The following is a 21,539-nucleotide window of genomic DNA, read 5'->3' as shown; positions in this document are numbered from 1 at the left end:
GGCTGCTTACAGCTGCTCTGACCTCGGACGAGGTGAAAGCCAAGAACGCACTTTCCCACAACCCTTTCCCAAATGTCAGGCTCTTAGCACTTATGCATTAAAAAGTTATTCAGTTGACAAATTAGCTTCAACACAGAAATGGAATATTGGCAATAAGGCCATCTATATTAATTGGGCATTACAAAACGTAATTTCAACCAAAGCTTCAGTGAGTCAACTTTAACTTGTTCTGACTTCTCTGCCCCTTTCATCCAACCATCTCTACTTTTGACCATTTCGCGTTTGCAAATTGTGTTGCAATTTCTGTGCATTGACAAGAGAGTGTTACATAGCAAAGACCAATCAAATAATAACAGAAGGCATCTATATGCAGGTGGGTAAGCAGACTTTTTCCTCTTTAGGATTTCCCCCCATTTGGGCCCAGCTGTGGAGGTTGCTTGTTGCCATATTTGACAACATGCTTTTCCCCTTTCTGAGCATCAGTAGCAGAGGAGTACAATCACAGATAGGAGGAGGATGCTCTACCTAGCAAATATTTCCCTGCCCAGCTTTGGCATGGGACACCCTTTAGTCTTTGGGACACCCTTTCAAAGATCAAAATAATAATGATTGTAGAAACTTTCCTCCCTCTTTTAACTGCAAGCTTGTAAAGCTTCTTGTCCTCAGTTATGCTTAATAGTTGCTTTTCTATCAGCATAGTGTGAGCTTATTTTGTTTACGTTTTCTGGATTTTTAAAATCTTAAAAACTCAGGAAATTAAAATGTGTATGCAGTTAGATTTTCAATGACTTAAAATCTGAATATGCCGTAATTTTTCTGAACAGTTTTAAGCTAGGATATGTAGTTATCACAACAAACGTTTTATATTTTACAGTAAATGTTTAATGTGGAAATGTACAGAAATGGTTAATGTTGCAAATCTTCTGCAGAATACAGAATACTATGAAACACAGGTTCAATCTTTCACAGAAGCAGGTCACATATCTATGAAGTTTTTGTCAGATGTGAAGGAGTAGATGTGGTTGAATAAACATTTATTTCAGTTTGGAGAAGAGTTTCCGAGATACCTGTAAAGCAGTAAAAGTTAACAAATGAAAGCAAGAATTTAAAAAATACATTAAGCTACTTCTTGCACAATATCTTCTTATAGTTTACTTACAGAGGTTTACTTTATGCTAGTCCGTAACTTTTCTAGACAGTAAGGGGCAACAAAATTTCAGAATTATGTAACTTCATTTGATGCAAATAATTATTTCAAACATATAGAATACAAATCAAAAGAGCATTTCAAATATTCGTAATTTATTTCATATCTGGATTCAACAAAAGTTCCATATCTGAGGAAAGCATGGGCTGAATAAAGTGCTTGTTTCTCAGCACTGGAGAAATAAGATTCATTTTCATAAACACAAGCTAAGATTCACAGTTAGAAATAGACGTGGATAAAACATTTCAACCTCAAAATGGGTTGTCCCAACCTCACACGAAGTATTCCAACTATTCTGGCTGTTCTGAGTTCTTTTTGAATGTGAGACAAGCGTTCCAAGCTCGAAATGGGGACTTTTTCAAGCTCCAAACATTCCACTGTAGTTGAAACAGGATCAGAACACTTCTCGAAAGGGTGACGCAGCTGCTTCAAACTTCAAAACATTTTACACATCCTTGCCTAAAAGTCATGCTAAAATCGACTTACACAATGGTCTCTAGCTTCCAGGAATTCAAAGAGCTCCTCTGTACACTCTTCCAGTGTTTGAGTTCTGGAGGATACTCGAGTATTACACTGCTCTAAACGCTCCAGAGCTTTTCCACATTCTTCTATCTTTGCACACTCTTCCCTGACAATTGTTAAAGGATCCTGGAAGAAAAGCATCACATAAATAAATAGTTAATACCTCACCAAGGACATTTCCAAGAGAGACAGTCAACCTTACCCTTAAAGCTGCAATACAAAAGTCGATAATTATCCAGACAGTTGATAACCATAAGAAGCTTCAAAGCCCTGAGTTATAAACTGTAGCTATTTGGGGGAGTATCACTCTATCCCCATATTGTTTACAGACTGTAACATCCAGGATATTTTGAATTTTTTTTTTTAAATAGGTAGAATTTTGGTCCTTTCCCCACCAGCAGCCAGCCATGACTGGCAACCTCTTTTCTGCCCTGTACCCAAGATGTTGCCTGTATCTTGCTCCAACCCATACTTAAGCAGTTTAAAGTCAACCTTAGTAGTTCCAGTGTTAAAGTAGAGCTTTCTTCCCTAAGCAGTCAATAACCCAGTTTTACTGTCACTGACATTTTGTCACTGCTATTGAGAGATGAGTCCTAGAGGGTGGAATCAGACTGAAACTTACTGGGCACTTTAACTGCTGCTGGCCCACCCCATCCCCTCTGGTCCCTCAGGGCTGTCCTTGAGGGCCATACTGCTCTGGCGCAATGGCAGAGTATGCTCTTTTGAAACAAGCTCTCTGGGTCTCTGAGTTGTTCCCTGATTTAGAGAGACAGATCAGCAGCCGGGGTGTGTGGGGTGTGGGTGTAGAGGGTAAAGCAGAATAGAGTGAGCCAGCTTCATGACACAGTCTCCCTACTGTGCCTTCCCTGATTTAGAGAGACAGATCAGCAGCCGGGGTGTGTGGGGTGTGGGTGTAGAGGGTAAAGCAGAATAGAGTGAGCCAGCTTCATGACACAGTCTCCCTACTGTGCCTGTCAGCTGTATTTGGGCTGCTTCTGAACCCATGTTTAGTGCACTTCTGTTCTACGGGCTATCTGTTATGCCATCAGAGCCACCACTCACAGCCCTACAGGTAATCCCAGGCTAAAAGAAATGATAGGTGAAAAGGATGACAAATTCTGACAAATGGCTAAACCCACAAGTCTAGCCATCTGTCAAAATCATTGCCAATCACAGCTGTGTTGTGACTGGTAGATGATTTCTTGCTGACTGGCATCGTTGAGGAGGTGGGTTGAGGGCAGACTTCTCTGTGCAGGAAATGAGGACACTACTCTCCATCTACAAGCCAAAGCAAAGGCAACTGACACTGGTATTAGGGAACAGCAAAATCTATATTGGTTTGGTGTTCTGCTGGGTCACAAACAGGAGAGAACTTTGAGTCAGAGAAAGAGTTTTAGGCCTTGGAAGCAAAATCCATATTTAATTTGTCCACCTTTACTCTTGCTAAGGGAATTCTAACATTCAGAAGTATAGTAATCACATGTTAAAACAAGATTGGGATATTCCAAAAAAGATAGTTCAGAATATTCTGTTAAACAAAAATTAGGTACCAAGATGGAGTACCAAAACATTCACTACATGAACACTAAATAGACATGGCATTTAGTAGAATTGATCTGTCCAATTTCTATCCAATTATTTTGTTCCTGGATTATTGCTTCCAATAAAAAAAGAACATGTATTTTGAGCAAACAAGTGAAGTGCATCAAGCAGGAACAGATTATATTACTGTTTCATTAAAGCAACGTACAAATGCTACCACAGGAATCTGCTAATATTCAAAATTAGACAAATCACTGCAGAAATAAGTACCACAAAAGTACTTGTGATCTTATGAAAAATCATTAATTTGTTGAAGCCAATCAAGTTGTGAACCCAAGTAGTAATCGTACCCACCACTCCATTTGTTAATTTTCATAATCCACGAAAGAATATTTTATGTAACAGGATTCTTTTCAAAAATTATTGTTGATTGAAATGTAATGAATTACTTCTCTTGCCCAATTAATTATCCATAAAGTTACATACCACAAGTTCTTCTTCTTCCTCCTCCTCCTGGACAGGGAAAAAAGAATAATAGATTAATTAATGTTCTCCTATCTACATAATGTGAAATACATTAAATTATAAAAAATCCAAGAGCAATTTTAATTACTTGGTTTTTGTTATGTAGTATAGACTCTTTCATATGGCATCCTTTCAATATTTATTATTTTATTTTGTACACTAATAAAACATACTCATGTACATAGCATAAAGAATCAAGACAAACACAAAAATAATTAAAAAATCAAGAAAAAAGAAAATGGGGTGAGAAGATCTGGAAATTACGTTATAAACAGAACAACTCTAAAAACTTTGATCATATTGCTCAAAAGTCTTCTTTGTCCCTTTGTCAAAAATATATGACAAACAAGAGATATCAACAATTCAATACTACAAATATTGTTCTGGAATTCTCCTTCCAATGTTTTATAATAATTCTTTTAGCCATTCCCTTGGCTGAAAAATCCACATGGCATTATTTAATGTAAGAACTTGTTATTCTTTTCTTTATGAAAAATACTGAAGCTGATCAGTATAAAATGTACCTAGCAATCCTGATTATGAGCAGAAAGTTTCACAACGGTGCAGAGTAAGAAAACTCATTGCTTATTTCTATCACTTAAGTATTTTGATGCAAAAATATATTGGGCAACAGAATTACTTGGCAATGAAGTCTTCAGTGCTGGAGGAATGATGCTAATTTATTTATGCATAGATTTATGCTGAGGAGCATGCTTAACGTTTAAGAGAAAAGCAATGTTCACAGAAGATGAAATGATAATTTAAACAGGCTGTGTTTTCCTCAATTTTGTGGTATTTTTTGTTTAACATTTCATATAGAGTCTACACTAATTTTTATGCAGTGCCAGAAAAGCATACTCCCAGTTACAGACAGAGGGGTCTCCAGAACTCACCACCAAAAAAGTGGGTTCCTGAAAGCACATCTGGATATATATGTTAATATTCTTTCAGGGTTCATGCACCACTTATCTCTTAAGTGGAGCAGGTTATCTTATTAACCACTCAAAATAGCAAATCATGGAAATAAACATCAAAGAGAAAAATTCAAAATAAACCCAAATCAGAAAGGGTCTTATCTTATGAGAACTCTTGAATACTGTGTAAAAGTACAAAGGAATAAGCATGGTGGGCTAAGAATAATGACCTTCTGGAAACAACAGATTTTTCTCTTGATCATTGGCTGTGCTCTCATGGAGTAATAAAAGATGAGAACCTAGCAACAACTCAATGGTTACAGATTCCTCACCTATGCAGCAAGGCTGATTGAAAAATTATAACAATTAGTAATTATGCTAAATTAAATATGGCAGAATCACAGACAGAAATATACAGAAGGCACAGTGAAGCAATTAATTCCTGTATTATATAAAAATGATATAATTTTTATATAACATTTTTCAGCACTAACAATGTTAGGCCTGTCAAGAATACAGACACTTCTGTTGTAACAAAAAAATACAACATTCCAGCTGTATTAAACTATAATTCTTATAAATGCCTACTGCATGGTTACCACTTGGAGATAGAGTTGCATTTGGAGATGCAACAGAAACCCAGACATTGTGGTGGTTAAGGAGCTGGACTGGAATAGTAAGATCTTCAGCCATGGAAGATTACTGCATTTCAGCCCAACATAAAGAAATGTTAATGAAGTTAGAACTCTTTGCAAAGAGAGATATAATCAAAAGAGGTACGTATACCACTGTCATATTCAGTGAGTTGTTTACATGGCAAGTAATATGAGAAAAGAAAAAGACATTGAACCTATGAAACTGATAAAAGCTTAATTCATGGTTAATAAAGGAAGAACAGAAGGGGGAGGATAGAAGCAAAACAGAAGCCCCAAAGACATCCATACAATATGCACAGATGTATTATTTATAATATTTACACAATGACCAACATTTTACAGCTTAAAAGAATAGTAAAAGCAGCTTTCTCCAGTCTATAGCCCACCATAGGTAACTGCATGGGACTATAACTGGCATTATTTTAAAACCAACACAAGCAAAATATTGTGATGGGAGTTGTAGTCTTCCAGACCTGAAAGGCAATCAGATGGTGAAGATTGCAGTAAAAGATTCTGTCGCTAACCATGGTCAGTTTTTCGAAATTCACAAACAGGATACTATAGAGAATATAAATACGTTGGTGATTATTATTTCCCCGTAGATCTGGCACTCCGGCTAAAGGCCGTGCAACTGCATTCATACGTATCTAAACTAAGGCCCGATAAGGGATTTGCCAACAGGTAAATGGACACAGGGCTCTAGCGTTGCCTACTGAAAGACCTTTCGATAAAATTAAAGAGGCAGATCAAGGGGAAAAAAAACAGCAGGCCCAAAAACGAAACCGCGGGGGGGGGAGCGAAGAACATGCAGTTTCTAACGTTTGAGAATAAGCCACTTTCCTTTCTCTCGCTACATTGCGGCTCACCTCAGGGTCGTCGCAGCGGCTTTCAACTGCCTTTTCGTCCTCCCTACCCATTTCAGCAAGACTTCTTCAACCCCGATTTAGCTACGAGAGGACACGCGAGGGTCATCCGCATGTCAACGGAAATCCCGCCTATTCACAGCAGTCTTCCAATGGGAAGTTTCGTTCCAGCCGACCTTCTTAAGATGGCTCCTATCCCCCACCATAGTGCTCCCGCCGCAGCGAGTGAACCATGTTATGGGTATTAGTTCCACCAAAATGGCGCTGGAGGGCGCTCGACCTACTCAGCATGGCAGCATCATACATCCGCATAACAATGAGTGACCTCCCAAGATGGCGTAATTAAGACTGTGTTTGGTTTCTGTGTTTTTTTAAAAAACACAGTAGACCTGTCGCCCGAACAATATGGACATCAAATCTGGGGAAGAAGTCGGCAATCGGAATCCCCTCAGCCTGTTTGAGCTAAGTGGGGCGGTAGTCAGCTCTGTCATGGGACATGTTGAAAAAGAAGTTTGGGGTAAGATGGAGGTGGGGGGGCTCAGCCGTATTTCTCTCCACGTTACGATCCACAACCGAACAGACTTGTGCTATGAAATGGAGCTCTTGCCCGGTTGAAGGGATCGGTAAGGTGCTGCCTCTTTTAAAGAGTTTCGTTAGCATGCAGAGTAAGAGGCAATACACAGAGATGCTCCAACCACAGGAGGGCAGGAAAATCCTATGGAAATTCGTGTTTTACAGATCACTTTTATTAGACTGCAATCCTCCAAGTACTTACAAGGTAGTAAATCCTGCTGGATACAATGGGGAAGGATTCCTGAGTAAATTAGGAGGCATGCACTGACAATATAAATGTCAGTTGTCACTACTCCTACATTGTCCTATGGGATGGAAATCCATGCCCATTTACTGAATTAGGTAGAATTTGGTTAGATTGGAAATCTAAAGTCATGTTTAGAAATGTGAATTATAGTGTAGTGTGGCACTTCCAGGTGCAGAGCTCCTAGCACCATGAGACAAAATGCATTGGATAAATCTTTCCCCTAAGCCCTTCTCCTGGTTAAAAACAACATAAGAAGTGATGGAAACAATGAGAGGCTTGTATAAGAGAAATATACATTTCTGTAAATGAGACTGAGTAAGAGTGTAATAAAAGTGTCATTTGGAAATAAGGGTAAAATTAAATTTACTAGTGTGATAGTTGTATTCTAACAGACTATAAGACGTCAGTTCACATGGTAGAGGAAGAGGTCCCCTTCCTTTTTAAATTGTGTATGGTGGTTGCCTACAATATGTGTGTGTGTGTATAACTATCTGTCTGGAGTAGCAGCAGAGTACCTTCTCTCTGGAGTTTCAGTCCTGGAATATAAGCATTATCTAAATATGCTTGTACCAATTCATTTAAACCACTTCTTTGTCACTAAAATACATTTTTATATTGGTTTCTTTCCACAAAAGCACTTCCAGGTCCAGTACTCCAGGGAATCTTGCCTCTGCTGAACATCTATTATCTGGAAAGAATTGAAGAGATTGCAGTGAAAAAAGGTCAGTTACAGTTATTTCATATGGGGAGGACGGTGAGGAGGAAGGCCAAATGGTAAACAATAGGTGTTCTATTCTGGGAAGTAGAGTTTTCCCTTTCATGCATGGGAGAATTATTTTACTGATTTGCAGACATTCGTACTTACTATATTTTTCTGTTTCCCCAACATATCCAAAGTTGGGTAAATATGCTTCTTGTTCTTGATAAAATGGAAATGTGGTATCTTGAGATCTTTTGCACTTCTTAGAAATCTGTAATAGATTTCAGTAAAGGCAATTCCCAAGGAGGTGTGTACAGGACTGCAGCTTGTTTCACTATGTTACTGAGCTCAGGTTTATATCAGTCAGATATCAACTAGATCAGGGGCATGTGCTCAGTTTTTGTAAAAGTTGCAGTAAATGCAAAGTCATTTCATTAGAACCTTTGAGCACAAGCAATACTTAAGAATCAATATGGTATAATAAGTACTTGCTTTCTTATAATCAAAGCCATATTCAAATATTTGGCTGCAGGAACTCCATGGGCTAGTCACTTAAGTCTCACATTTACTGTGAGCTCATTTCATGGAAGATACATTACAAATATATGATTGCTGGAAACTGTTCTAGCTTGCTTTCACCAATCATTGCAGGGGATGATAGATTCACCTATGGGGATGGGGAATCTGGTGACCTCTAGATAATTCAGGATTCAGCTCTGAGTAGCCTCTGGCTAGGAATTGTGTATGTGCTTTCAAGTCATTATTGACTCCTGGCAATTGCCTGGACAAGCCCATGCAGTTTTCATAGCAAGATTATCTGAAGTGGTTTGCCATTGCCTTCTTATGGCTGAGGGAAAGTGACTGGCCCAAAGTCATCCAGCCAGCTTTGTGTCTAAGGTAGGACTAGAACTAACAGTCTCCTGATTCCTAGGCTAGTGCCTTAAGGGAGTTATTAAGCCAAAATATCTGAAAGGCATCAGTTTACTATCCTTCTCTTAACTGTGCTTTCTGTGGGATGATAAAAATAGGAGTTCAACACATCTGAATGGCATCCAGTTAGAGGAGCTTGGCCTAACATGTGATACTCCAATATTAAATATCAAAAGATACAGTAAAATAAGATCAAAATATGTAAGTTTAGAGCTTAAATTTTGAAGAATATTTTGATGGACTATATGACTCCCTATTTTAAAATAGATGCTTTGAACATCTATGGGTGGGTTTTTAAAGATATTTATATGTGTATGTATATATATATATAATACATTACAGTTTTAGGCTTATTTGGTCTGTTGAGAAATAAATCCTTTTGAGATCAGTGGGATGTACTCTCAGATAAGTACATATAGGTACAGTCTTCGTTTGTTTCAAAACACATATACCAGTAGCTGTACAGCTGTTTTTTTAAAACTAATGGCAGTTATTAGTTTAATGTTACTTTAAACTTGCTATATATTTCTGCAGGACTCTCAACTGAACCAATATGGTGCAGGCTGTGGTTTGACATCATGAAAACAAGACCTTCTAGATTAGAGGTGGGTTAAAGATATAAACTGCAAAACTGACATACCTTCATGGTTAACTTTATATTCTTCTGTTGTCTGTTGTGATATTTTGGATCAGTTTCATTGGTCGCTTTTATTCTGTTTATAAGAAAAACAGCATTGTATGGTTATCTTTACTGCTATGTTAGCCAATATTTGTTTCCAATTCTAATCAGTGGGTATTCCTTTTATTCCCTAAGAATCTCTTGTACAGTTATTTTCTACAGCCGGTTTTGTTAAATTTTGCACTTAAACCCTTCGGTGTTTTTCAAATAGTTGCTGTACTTTAACTTCCTCTTCTACATATTGTCACAGAAATAATAATTCCAAACATTTTTTTTGTTGTCCAGCAGCTGTCCCAATTAACCAGACAACAGTAGGAAAACAACCAGTATTTTATTTTGCAATTGCAAAACAATAAACATTCAATCAAATGTGGTGCCTCACCAGCAAACAGGCTGAGTGAAGGACCCCTCACATAAAGTAACCTAAACTCTTATGCTAAAGAATATGCAAATATAACTGCATCATGGTTTCTATAGCGAAATCAGGCTATCTCCAGAAGTAACATTTTTACTATTGACCTTTAGGTTTCAAGGCTCCCCCTAACTGTTATGAACTCAATTTTTTTTTAATCTATAGTTAGCCAGAGACCATCTTTAAATTCTCTAACAATATATACTGTTATCACCCAGAGCTCCTGAGACCCCACATAGCAGTGTATAAATTAAGCAGGTTTCTTCCTCAAAACAAACTCTGCAGTGGAATGCAGCTGATCTTTGAAAGACAGGGGCTAAGAAAGAAATAGTAAGAGAACATGATTTGATGACAAGATTTGCTTGGTATTACAAAGTTGTTTAAGCATAATTTATTTATTTATATATATATTTTTATCCTGCCTTTATTATTTTTATAAATAACTCAAGGCGGTGAACACACCTAATACTCCTTCCTCCTCCTATTTTCCCCACAACAGCAACCCTGTGAGGTGAGTTGGGCTGAGAGAGAGTGACTGGCTCAAATGTCTTGGGTGGCATATAAATTTAATAAATTATTATTATTATTCAGAGTTTGATGATAAAGTCACAATAAGTCATATTCTCACGGGCTGTTGAAATTTTCTAGAAAATTCTAAACTAAAAGAAGAGTACACGATCTTTGAGGATAGTTTTTCCTCCATCTTACTAGTGAACTTTTCCAATCCTATTCACATTCAGATTTAACATCCTTTTCCTTTACACACCCTGGTAGACGTTCCCTCTGTCAGATACTTTGAACCACAGCCCCAAATTTGATAGATGCCTTCTCAGAACTCTGCATCTGTCTGTTGCTGACTCTGAAACTTCCTTCCACCAAGTCTTTTCACACAGTGTCTGTTTTCCTAGCTAACTGCTCTGGCCCCAACATTCCACAGGGTTTTCTTCAGCTGGCTATTGTTCTCCAGGTGCAATGACATATCTATCATCCATCCATCCATCCATCCATCCATCCAATCTATAAGGCTTCCCATCTCCTAAAAGTGACCCTGGATGGCATACAAGGATTAAAAACCACCACCACCATTTAACAACAACCAAAACACCCAAGGCCACCATCACAACCCAATTCAGCAGAGCCAACCTAACCATATGGCTCAGACATTAAAGGCAGGTCTTTATTGCTGTAATAACAGGAAAAGGCACCCTCAGGGTCAAACCAGCCCCTTCTCTGAGGTCCATCAGTTCTGGGGTATCCCTTGCCTATGGGTGAACAGCGACTGGAAAATTAGGTCTCCTTGCTGCCACCACCCCTTCTCTATAAACCTATTTCTCCCTTCCACACCAGCCCTCTGGGAATCAGGAGAAGATTGAAGGGGAAATCCTCGCCCCACCCTGGGTCTGGCTAAATACTGAAGGGGAAACCAAGCAAAAACCTTGGGGCTCTGTAGCTCAGCCAAGCTGAGGTGTGCAATGGAAGGCAACTGGTCAGCTCCAGGATTTAAGCAAAAATTAACTTTATTAAAGGTATCATGGAATAAGCTTCCACGTACACAACACACAGTTTAAATACAAAAAACCCAAACACAATTCTAAGTATAGCTAAACAGAGCTATATGAGAGCCAGTTTGGTGTAGTGGTTCAGGTGCTGGCCTAGAAACCAGGAGACTGAGTTCTAGGCCTGCCTCAGGCATGAAAGCCAGTAGGGTGACTTTGGGCCAGTCACTCTCTCTCAGCCCAACTCACCTCACAGGGTGGTTGTTGTGGGGAAAATAGGCAGGAGTAATAGTTCACTGCCTTGTTTTAAACATAAAAAGACAGGATAAAAATCATATCTATCTATCTGTCTGAATGATAAAAATCTAATAATAAATTTCAACCTTGCCTCAGGCCACCCCCTCATCCAAGATTCCAGCCAACTCTCTCACCAAAGCCACCAAATTCTTCCCACCCCAAAACCTGACAGAACCCTCTTCTTTTCCTCTATTGGCTGTCATGGGTCAGCTGACTCCCTTGGGCACGTAAGGCTGGCTTGTTCTTTAAAGGGTTGGCTGTTTCCCATTGCAAATGCCTTATGAAAAGCTAAGAGGTCGAGGTAAATCCTAATCTTCTTGTGCACTCTCTGAAGTTGTAACAGACTGCTAGGCAAGACAGTTTCCAACAATTTACATAAAAAGTGTAATTTCTGAACAGGTGTTGCTCAGTTTTTCCCCAAATAAGGTTTTATCAACTTCTACAAGATTATCTACAGCCAGCTGTCCCTTGAGAACATAAAATAATCTGCAGCAGTTAAAATCAATTTTTAAAAATAAAGAGGAGCAGAACAATATTCAGTTAAAATCAGCATGGAATTCTGGTTCTTCATAGCAGTTTAAAAACTGCCTAAAAAGGAACTGGGCACGTTCTCCTGGGAGGGCATTTCAAAAGGATGCGGTCACCAACCTGGCTAGCCAACCTGTCAGAATGTAGTAGTGGACTCTTGAGCATAGCTTCTACTACTGAGTTAGTCAATTTATGTAATCCTAAATGAACCTTTAAATTTTAAAATTTTAATTATAAAAAGCAATCAATTGTTGAAGTCTGGACCCAGAAATACACCACTGATACAAGTTTGAAGTACATTTTCTAGAGTATACCTAGATAACATCAGCTTTGATTTATTTCCATATTATTACAGAATATCAAGTGTTGGAGGAAGAAATTCCTTGAAACTTTCTTCTCAAATGTGCTGCGTGGGATCTTGGATGTGTCTTCACACCAACGCTTGAGCGATCCTTGTTTTTTGCCCCTGCTATATACTTCACGGCATATAACGGAGCTTACTATTTACAACATGCTTGAAGGTGTCTCAGAACTGATGGCTGAACACAATCAGCGTGTCCTTGAGAACTTGGCTGTCTCACTTCGAACTCTGACGTTCCGTCACCTCCTTTCCTCCAGTCTGTCTACTAGACGTCAGTTGAATTTATTCCTTCATCGCCTAATTCATCATGGGGCAGTGAACTACCTATCTATGTACTCATGGCCTGATCCTGACCCAGCACTTCTAGCTCTCATTTTGAAAATGAGTGCTGGGATTTGGAATCCTGGTAAGACATTGATGAATGCAGAAGAACTTTGCCATCTGTGTACAGAGAAATCGACTGTTCAGAGCCAAAAGCTGGATCAAGAATGTAGGCCTCCTTTGGGTTCAGACCAACTGTTTCCGAGAGCAGCAACTGGCCAATTTAGTGATAATGAATTGAGGAATGTGGAAATCTTGCCCAGTGTGCCTCAAGAATTTTTTCCAGGCTTTGAAAATGCTGTAGAGCTATCCAGAACCAGCAATAAGAGCTTTAGTGAGCCACTGGACCACCGATTGGGTAACAGTTCCTACCAAAGTCAGACACTGCACAATGCTAGCTCAAAAAGTTTCAGTGCTGAAGTAGCATCTGTTAGCTTTTCCCCAGCAAAACCATCTCAAGGCAGTTTTGCTTTGGGAAAATCTCCAAAGAGGCGCAAAGCTGTAATAACGAAGAAGCACAGCATCTGTCAGAAAACTAGCAAAGTCACCGCCGAGATGGAAGACCTTTATGACTTTGTCTTCACAATTGCAAAGGAGGAGGAGGAGATGGCATTCTATCACAAAATAAAAAATGTTGACAAGGGGGAACATTTTGCTAATGAATCCTCTCTCCGAGCAGAGGCTTCCAGTGTGACTGGTATGGTTGGTTCAGAGGGAACCCGACCTGTTGGGATCACTTCTCTGAAAACAGTTAGCCGTTTCCGAAGCGTATCCACACTGGAAGTGTTCTCTATCCCACTGTCCAGGAATACGTGCCAGATGCTTGGTAATCTGCTGAGCTCTTGGGTATCTTTAGAAAAACTTATTCTTACTTTGAATGGTAAGTGATAAACCAAATGTTTGCTTGCAAAACTTTTAGCCCTTTGTTAGAATCTTTGCAGGAAGAAGTGGATAAACTGCAGCACCTGGGAGTCATTGGAGGTCAATTGCTATCTATCCTGTTCAGCCAGAATGATGTAGTTTTTAATGTTTGACATCTCGATGACCACAACTTCCTTACCTGTGCTTTTCAATATTCAATTATATTATGAAAAACTGTTACGACCAGCGGTCAAAGCAATAAACAAATTGATTATGAAAAACTTTCTCTTTTCGAAAACGAAGCATCTCATGAGAATGTAGGAATAGTCCTACTGAACAGGCCAAGGGCTTTCTTAGTCCAGCATTTTGTTTGCCATAGTGGGAAACTAGATGCCTCTGAGGTACTTGGAGGCAGGTTGGTGGAGATATACCCTGTCCTGCCATTGTTCTCCTGCAACTGATTTGAATAATATTGCCACCAACTGAGGGGTAGTATTCTGTTAGCACAGAAAGTTCCAATAGGCCTCTATCAAGTTGCCAACTTAGAGACTGCTAATTTGCACTTGAGATTTGAATTGGTAAAATGAGCAGCAGTTAGTTGTTGTTTTTTTAAAGGCTTGGAGAAATTCAAGCAAATTTGATAAAGTTATAAGAGCATGTAGTGTTGCAATTCTGGCAGAAATTGCAACCTTACTTATATGATTATTAACTTGCAACTAGTATTTAGTTACTGGAAAACCTCGTATTCTAATTCTGAGCTCTTAACATACAACGCAGTCTGGAAGACTAGAGCAGGTTTGACATTTTGAATATTAAAGCCTATTCTGGAAATATCTAAAAGATATTGCACGTTTATTTGAAACCAAGTAGTAATTTTGCTGTGCATGCATATTTTCAAAGTCTCTTTTCACCTTTTAAAATTGTGCTTCAGGTCTAGGCCCTGGTATCTTCAGCATCCTCTCTGGGCTCCGAATTCTTTCTCAACGCAGTGATTACTGCCTCCGCGTGGTACGCATCAGTGATATGTTTGCTCATGTTCCATGCATGAATCTTGTCCATTCTTTTCTGAGTGCTGTACCATTGCTTCGGGTGCTCTTGGTCAGCTTTGATCTCAAAACTGCAGCAGAGTGGAATAGGCTGGAGGAAGACATGGGCTCATCATCCTTAGTAGAAAAAATTCCAGGTACAACACAGATCTTCACCTCCCACTTAATCTACAATACTTCTTTTTGCATGTGAGAATAATTAAGTCAAATTTATTGGTTGCTATATTTCAAAGAATTCTGATTCTGGTTTGCCATCCTGCTAAAAGCCTTTTCTTGAAAAAATGGGTGGGGCCAAAGCTCACCAGTAAGTAGAGCACATGCTTGTGTGCAAAAGATTTCAAATTCAGTCTCAAATTCAGTATCTATATATATGTGTGTGTATATTTGTATGTGTATACACACAGACACACACATGCTGCAGTCACCAAGGTCACTCCCATTTCAGAAATGGTCCAGAATGAAACAGAGATTAAAGGGATTTGATCACAAGTCAGCAACTACTTAATTCATTTTGGCATGTACGATTACTATGTAACAAGAATAATTTTATTACTTCTGATGAGAAAAATTGAAACGTTCTTTCTTGTTTCTTGTTATAGATAATGGCTATATTTAGGGGAAAATGTTTATGAATTTGGTGTATGTGGAAAGTTGGAGTGGGTCCTCCTTGCCCATGACACTGTTCAGGCCATATGGTATTTCAAACTAATCTATAAATTGGAAGTGAGCTGTTATGAGTGCTTCCTTCTCTGACTCAAATGCTTTAATTCATTTCTTTCTCATTAATTAAGCTATAATCTGCTGTGAATTGGCAAATTATAGACTGAGGAATTCCTCCAAACCAATATCACAAACTAAGTTAGTCTTGATTTGCCATTTTTGTTCAAACATATTTGCCAGCTTCAGCCAGTGAATAGTTTTCTTCTACTATGTTCACCTTTCCCACCTAGAGACTTATCTGGAGCATCTTGAGATCAGATTTCCTAGGGAACCTCTTCAAACAAGTCTCCTGGTGCCTGTACTGAAAGCTTCAGGATCTCTCCAGAGTCTTTCTCTAGACAGTGTTGCAATTTCTTGTCCTCAAGAGGTTTGGCTTCTCCTGCAAGCCCTCAAAGGTATGGTGGAAGTTCTTTGCTTGCAATAAGCTAAAAAACAACAGTACTGTAGTAATTTCACTAGGGATATTAACATCTTAAACACTTTCTCAGCAGTGTGAACCATGGGCAGAATTAAGCTGTAAAAGACACTTGATAAAGATTTTGAAATCATCTGCTTGTTACCCAGTACCAAACAGGAAAGTTTTAACCAGTGGAAAGTTTCAAGACATGTCATAGGTTCTTGTTTATCTTGGTAGAATATAACCCAAAACTGAAGAAACTAAGTTTTCATGATGTCAACCTTTCTGGCCATTCAAAAGAAGTCCTCTTTCTTCTACAAAACCCAATTCTTCAAGGTATATTGTTATTTTTCTATTCTAATTTTATAAGTAGCCACTGTTGCATGTAATAAAAAATAATGATTTTGTGGAGATCTATTAATTTTGTGGTCACTGGGACATTCTAAGTAATATATTTGGCTAAGGTGCTGAATTTGCTCATCTTAGAGAAGACCCCCCAATTATATGGGAGGAATGAAAAATGAGCAGGAATTGATGAGGGCCTAATACCCTTTCCCCAACTCTGTCTGGAGGAGTGCCAATACCTACTGTACCGCAGCTGACCCCCTCACAGAGAAGGGGTGTGTGGCGAACAGCAGCCTCCCAGCCTCCTTTGTGCCTTGTGACAAACCCCACTGTCCTGTGTCATGTGCTGCTGGCATACAAAGTTGAGTCAATGGTCTAAGGGTTATTGTTGTTGGACAAATACAGCCATTATCTATTATTGCCCTTTCCAACTTTTGCCCATTGTACATTCAGTTAAACAGTTCACTTAATGAACCAAAGGACCAAGGTACACCTATATTAATTTTAGGTTTTGGTTTTCCCATAGAGATCAATTTTTCATTTTGTCGGCTGTTTGAAAACTGTACAGCTGAGCTTCTGACTGAAATGATTACTGCCATGAAGAAGAACTCATCGCTAACAACCCTCAAACTCCCTGGAAATAGGTTGGGTATGTAGTGGGAAATGTAGCAACTCTCTTGGGGTGCCTCCTTCCCCTTGTGGGGAATGAGCCCAGGCTATTGGCACTCTTGGCTCAGATTTAGTTTTGACTGTTGACAAAATAAGTTCCTGCCTGTGGTCATTCAGGTGAGAACCTAGTGAAGATTGTATGTATCTGTCAGTCTCCTTATTTGCCTTTTCGAGAATCCAACCTATTCTGTATTTCCTACTTCCGGCTAAATTTTTCAGTGTACATATATTCCAACATGTCTTATTTGATTTATTGCCAATTTCAGAATGGCCCATAACAAAATTAGAAGAACTAAATTTAGAAAGGGATGCTCATGTCTAGAATTACAAATTTTGTGCTTGTAGCAAAGTTAAGTAACAACTCAATTATTCTCTGCCTTAAAAAGGAAACAAAATTCTCAGGAAATCATATAAAAGCTATAAGCAAATAGCTATCTAGGATAGGAGTTTTATCTCTGATATAGTAGGTGTCTGCTTGCTGGAGGTTTGGGATTGTTTTAGTTTTAACATGGGGAAAACATTTCAGAGGGATTATGGCTGGATATTAAATGCTGAATTGTGAAATGCAACTAAGTACTATTCAAAATATAGAAAAAGCAGCTCTTTCATGATGGTTTTGTAGCCTAAAAGGTGCAATACACAACAAAGGAGAAAATGGAATGCGGAAGAAATAAGTAAGGACTGTTCGATATCAATTAGGGTTGTACAAAGACCAACTGCTCAATTTTGAGGGCTAGATCTGAGGCTTCAGAAATAGCTTGGCCCACCCATGATTGTTCTGAAGTTAAACAACCTGAGCATGGAGCATGATTCAGAAAAACAGTACTTCATTCTCACTGGGAGGAGTCCCCCTATAATATTTTTTTTTAAGTATTTTATTCAGGAATGTATTGCTTCCGGAGCCTCAGGTGCTGTGATGAATCAGGCCTATTTTTAAACCTCCTGGTTGATATAAATTTAAAAGGAATTCTATGGCAGTTTATTAATTTAAAATATTGCTAAGCCACCTGTCATGCCATGGGTCTTTAGGAAGTGCATTGCATTAAAATTATGTACAATTTAAAATGCAATAATAAACCAATAAAATTGGTATATTAAAAGTTTTATATATATAGGCCAAAAGCTGTAGAGGAGTTCCATCATGAAATGTCAAATGCTAAAGTAAATGTAAATGTTTTCAGCATATGCCTAAATTGAAATAAAGCTGATGTATTTCCTTTTTGTCTTAGCGGAAAACTTTGGTTACAAAGTACAATTTATAAATAATCTTCCTGATTGACGCTAAATGAATGGTCACATGGTTAATAGTACAGTAGGAAATAAAACTGGACTTGCTCATTTTCTTTTTTAGTACAATTGTTGAAGCTTCTTAATGCCTATAGCACGGTGAAGGAACAGTTGTTCTCTAGAACTTCAGCCACTTACTAAAGGGTTTTTTTAAGATGACTTCTTAGTGAGACATGTTCTTGGAAATTTATGTTAATTTACTCTGTACCTTTCGAGGAAAAAAACTTATAAATGGAAAATAGATGCTGAAGAGAATTCTTTCCAGGCAGTTTCTACCATTTTTCATATTCTTCCCCAGTGGGGAATTTTTACCAAATGTTCATTACTGGATCTGTGTTTATATAGTATGAAATGAACAAAACATTTCATCACAGAACATTCTAACCTAGAAACATTCCAGAAACTTGTTCCAAGGTTAATTTTTTCCATGAAAAGACACTTGGCACATTCCTATTATTTAAACTTCATTCTATCACATCCCCCTCATGCTTTGCTTTTAAATTGCATTTTCCCCTATTATTAGGAAATCACAGGTTGATTGCACTGGCTGACATTTTTGCTGAAGATTCATCCTCTTCTATCAGTCATCTGGATGTAAGGTATGTATGTAAACACAGAAGTATCCTCATGCAGTCCTGTTTCAAAAAAAGATAGCAGTGAAATCAGTCTGAGAAACAATGCTTTTTTCATTCAACAGCATCTTTTTTTCAGTACCTGTTTGCATTCTATAGCTAGTGTTATTTTGCAAGAAAAAGAAATCAGTCATTTGAATCTTTGGAGATCAATATTCCCTGACTTGTTTCCCTCCCAGTTGTGTTGGTCTACCATTTCCAGAAAGTTCAGAATTATAACTCTAATTAATCTAGAAGACAGATCAGTGATAGCTACCTTAAGTACTGTTGAGGTTTACTGCAGAACTGGCCGATTTTTTGTCAGAAGAGATGGTAATTGGCAATATATAAAGTCTGATAAAGAATCCTTTAATAGGATGGTTACAGTTAATGCTCTACACACATGGAGAATAATCAAGCAAAGCATAAGATCATCTGAGCCTCCCTTTCCCACAAAAAATTCAGGAATGATTTATTGCTGTATACATCTCATCTAATTTCACTTTAATAGTTTAAAAAAAACTTGTTTTTTCCTGCAAGTTTTCTTTCTTGGGCTATCAGCCACATCAAGTGGCTTATATCTAAAACAGCATTCTTTAACCTGGGTGTCCTCCAGATATGTGGACTTCAAGTTCCCGGCAGGTCACATGCTGATTGAGGAAATCTGATAATTTAAGTCCCTACATCAGGACCTGAAGGATCCTCTGAAATTATTTGCCATCCAAATAATGTATTTTTATCCTGTTGTTCTCTCCAACAGTCTATTTATTCCAACAATCTATTTCCAACCATCACCTGTAAGGACATGTTAACAGTTCCCTCTAATTTCTGACATGTTGCATGTGGAAAATAAATTGTTTTGTGTGCCACAACATGAGTATACTAGTAAATTGCAAATACATGTAAAAACATGTAAAAACATTTATGTATTTCACAGTTAAGGTACAGAAACCAAAAAGTATGTCACATACATGCTTAAAACTTGTGACTTCAAGTCATTTTTTACTCTGAGCAATTCTCTCCTAGTTTTCTTGGCAGCATTTTTCAAAAGTGGCTTGCCATTGCCTTCTTCCTAGGGCTGAGAGAAGTGACTGCCTCAAGATCACCCAGTTGCTTTTGTAGCTAAGGCGGGACTAGAATTCATAGTCTCCTGGTTTATACCCTGGTGCCTTAAGCACAACACCAAACTGACTCTACACATACATGCTTACAGATTATAATGTAAACTCACTAGTCACTTCTGATAATTGTGATTAATATTTTGCAAGTATTTGTTTTTTTTAATTTCTTTTGGACTTTGATATTGAAAGAATTATCCAATTGGCAATGAAAGAAAAATTAAGAAAAAAAGAAAAGCATTATGCAAAAAGCAATTAGATAGCCCACCCCTTTATTCCCCCCTTATTTCCTTCTCTGTATGGTTTTTGAACTTAAACTTTAATATTAATTAAAAAATTGAATTGTTTATAAAGTTAACAGTGATCATGGATCTTGTGTGGCCCAAAACTCAATAGATATTAAACTTTTTCTGGAGGAAGGGGGGAAATGAATTTAATCTTCTTTGGAGGGAGGTGCTGTTTCATGTGCAAGAAGCTCAGGAGCAGGTTGGCTACAACTGCAAAGCTGGGAAAGGACTGCCTTCCTAGTGCCCCAAGCAATGATTGTGCTGCCTTGGCTTAGCTACAGTGGCAAGGGTTGCTTAGCATCACCATCACTCTTGCTGCTGCAGCTAAGCCAAGGCAGGGAAGTTGTTCAGGACTCCTCCTGAGGCGTGAGTCTAGAGTTTTATGTTGACTAAATTTATTATTTAAACTTAATTTTGCATGCATACAATTTTTTACCATGTGCACGGGTTTCATGAATAGTGTGGGTGCGCACATGTGCACACGTTACAGGAACATAGGTTTTGACATCAAGTCTTAGGTGGTGAATGGAAGGTCATGAACATACAGTGCTGATGTCAAAAAATTTAAATTGTTTTATTATATAACTATTATTCAGAAAAAAAATGTTACATTGTTAGATACTAACACTTTCTAACTGTATAGCTACTATGATGAAATACTAACGCACTAAATCATAACCTGTAATAATACTAATTTTAATTCTAGCTCCAACTGTATTAAGCCTGATGGGCTTCTGGAATTTGCCAAAAAGCTGGAAAGTTACACAGCTGAACGCAGAGAACGTTTCAAGTTTACCAAACTGTGCCTTTATCAGAACTGGCTGGACCAAGATGCTATAACTGCTCAAGAAGCCCTTTCAAGACTAAAAGCTATGTGCAGCGTAGTTAGTGATGCATGGGACTCATCACAAGCCTTTGCTGACTACATCAGTGTAATGTAACAAGCACTTTATGGAAGAATATCTTCTAATAAACCTGCTTACCATATTTACTGGAATATGGCCACTCTTTAAGCACCATTTCTAACCAGTACTTCCAGTATAGTTGTATTTGTATCCAGATTTCTCTGATCTCTGTATTTAGCATGAGGAGGACAGTAAATGTTGGTGGAACTCTCCCATTTCCAAAACAATTGTTATAGTGTTAGTAAAGTATGTTAGCTATTATGTGGAATCAAGATTTATCAACTCATCAGTGAAAAATTTATTCACTTAAAATTGAATCCCACCTTGTGCTCTATGGATGAAAATACCTAGATCAGCTTAAACTATTCTCCCAAATGCACCACACAGAGTTTAGGGAATTTAAATACTTCCTGTATTTTAACAAGAGTAAATTATAATACTGCTTTCTGAAGTACGTTTTCTACTTATGCAGGCCTCACTGTTAAAATAAAAAGTATTACAACCATGATCCTATTATGAT

At 38.1% G+C, this 21,539-nt stretch overlaps 2 protein-coding genes across 5 annotated transcripts; one reads left to right on the top strand and one right to left on the bottom strand.

Moving 5' to 3' along the window:
- Window positions 1-859: 859 nt before the first annotated feature.
- LOC134493382 (cytochrome b-c1 complex subunit 6, mitochondrial) lies at window positions 860-6,330 on the bottom strand. Of its 2 annotated transcripts, none has more exons than XM_063297874.1 (4): window positions 6,233-6,330; window positions 3,758-3,784; window positions 1,694-1,855; window positions 860-1,067 (listed from the first exon to the last, which is right to left on the bottom strand). In XM_063297874.1, the coding sequence occupies exons 1-4, from the start codon at window positions 6,281-6,283 to the stop codon at window positions 1,035-1,037; spliced, it is 273 nt and encodes a 90-aa protein (XP_063153944.1). In that variant the 5' UTR covers window positions 6,284-6,330; the 3' UTR covers window positions 860-1,034. The 2 variants fall into 2 exon arrangements, with proteins under 2 accessions (XP_063153944.1, XP_063153945.1); XM_063297875.1 differs by having other exon boundaries at window positions 3,761-3,784; window positions 6,233-6,326.
- A 153-nt stretch (window positions 6,331-6,483) lies between these two features.
- LRRC41 (leucine rich repeat containing 41) lies at window positions 6,484-21,525 on the top strand. 3 transcript variants are annotated; one of them, XM_063297873.1, is made up of 11 exons: window positions 6,485-6,746; window positions 7,685-7,771; window positions 9,214-9,284; window positions 12,447-12,858; window positions 13,453-13,653; window positions 14,566-14,817; window positions 15,631-15,795; window positions 16,035-16,133; window positions 16,669-16,791; window positions 18,622-18,697; window positions 20,821-21,525. In XM_063297873.1, exons 1-11 carry the CDS (start codon window positions 6,635-6,637, stop codon window positions 21,053-21,055), a joined length of 1,833 nt encoding a protein of 610 aa, XP_063153943.1. In that variant the 5' UTR covers window positions 6,485-6,634; the 3' UTR covers window positions 21,056-21,525. The 3 variants fall into 3 exon arrangements, with proteins under 3 accessions (XP_063153941.1, XP_063153943.1, XP_063153942.1); XM_063297872.1 differs by having other exon boundaries at window positions 13,450-13,653; XM_063297871.1 differs by having other exon boundaries at window positions 6,484-6,746; window positions 12,447-13,653.
- Window positions 21,526-21,539: the final 14 nt, after the last annotated feature.

Source organism: Candoia aspera, chromosome 3 (assembly GCF_035149785.1).
Source record: "Candoia aspera isolate rCanAsp1 chromosome 3, rCanAsp1.hap2, whole genome shotgun sequence".
Lineage (NCBI taxonomy): Eukaryota > Metazoa > Chordata > Lepidosauria > Squamata > Boidae > Candoia > Candoia aspera.
Note: the sequence above shows the minus strand (reverse complement) of the source record. Positions and strands in the feature narration are given on the sequence as shown.

Bases quoted from the DNA above. Each gene is read 5' to 3' on its own strand.
- LOC134493382 (XM_063297874.1), bottom strand. From the start codon at position 6,283: ATGGGTAGGGAGGACGAAAAGGCAGTTGAAAGCCGCTGCGACGACCCT. The intron at 1,856-3,757 runs GTATGTAACTTT...CTTTTCTTCCAG, and splicing joins AGGAAGAAGAAGAACTTGTG to GATCCTTTAACAATTGTCAG. The intron at 1,068-1,693 runs GTAAGTCGATTT...ACTGCTTTACAG, and splicing joins TGGAAGCTAGAGACCATTGT to GTATCTCGGAAACTCTTCTC.
- LRRC41 (XM_063297871.1), top strand. From the start codon at position 6,635: ATGGACATCAAATCTGGGGAAGAAGTCGGCAATCGGAATCCCCTCAGC. The intron at 7,772-9,213 runs GTCAGTTACAGT...ATATTTCTGCAG, and splicing joins AGAGATTGCAGTGAAAAAAG to GACTCTCAACTGAACCAATA. The intron at 18,698-20,820 runs GTATGTATGTAA...TTTTAATTCTAG, and splicing joins ATCAGTCATCTGGATGTAAG to CTCCAACTGTATTAAGCCTG.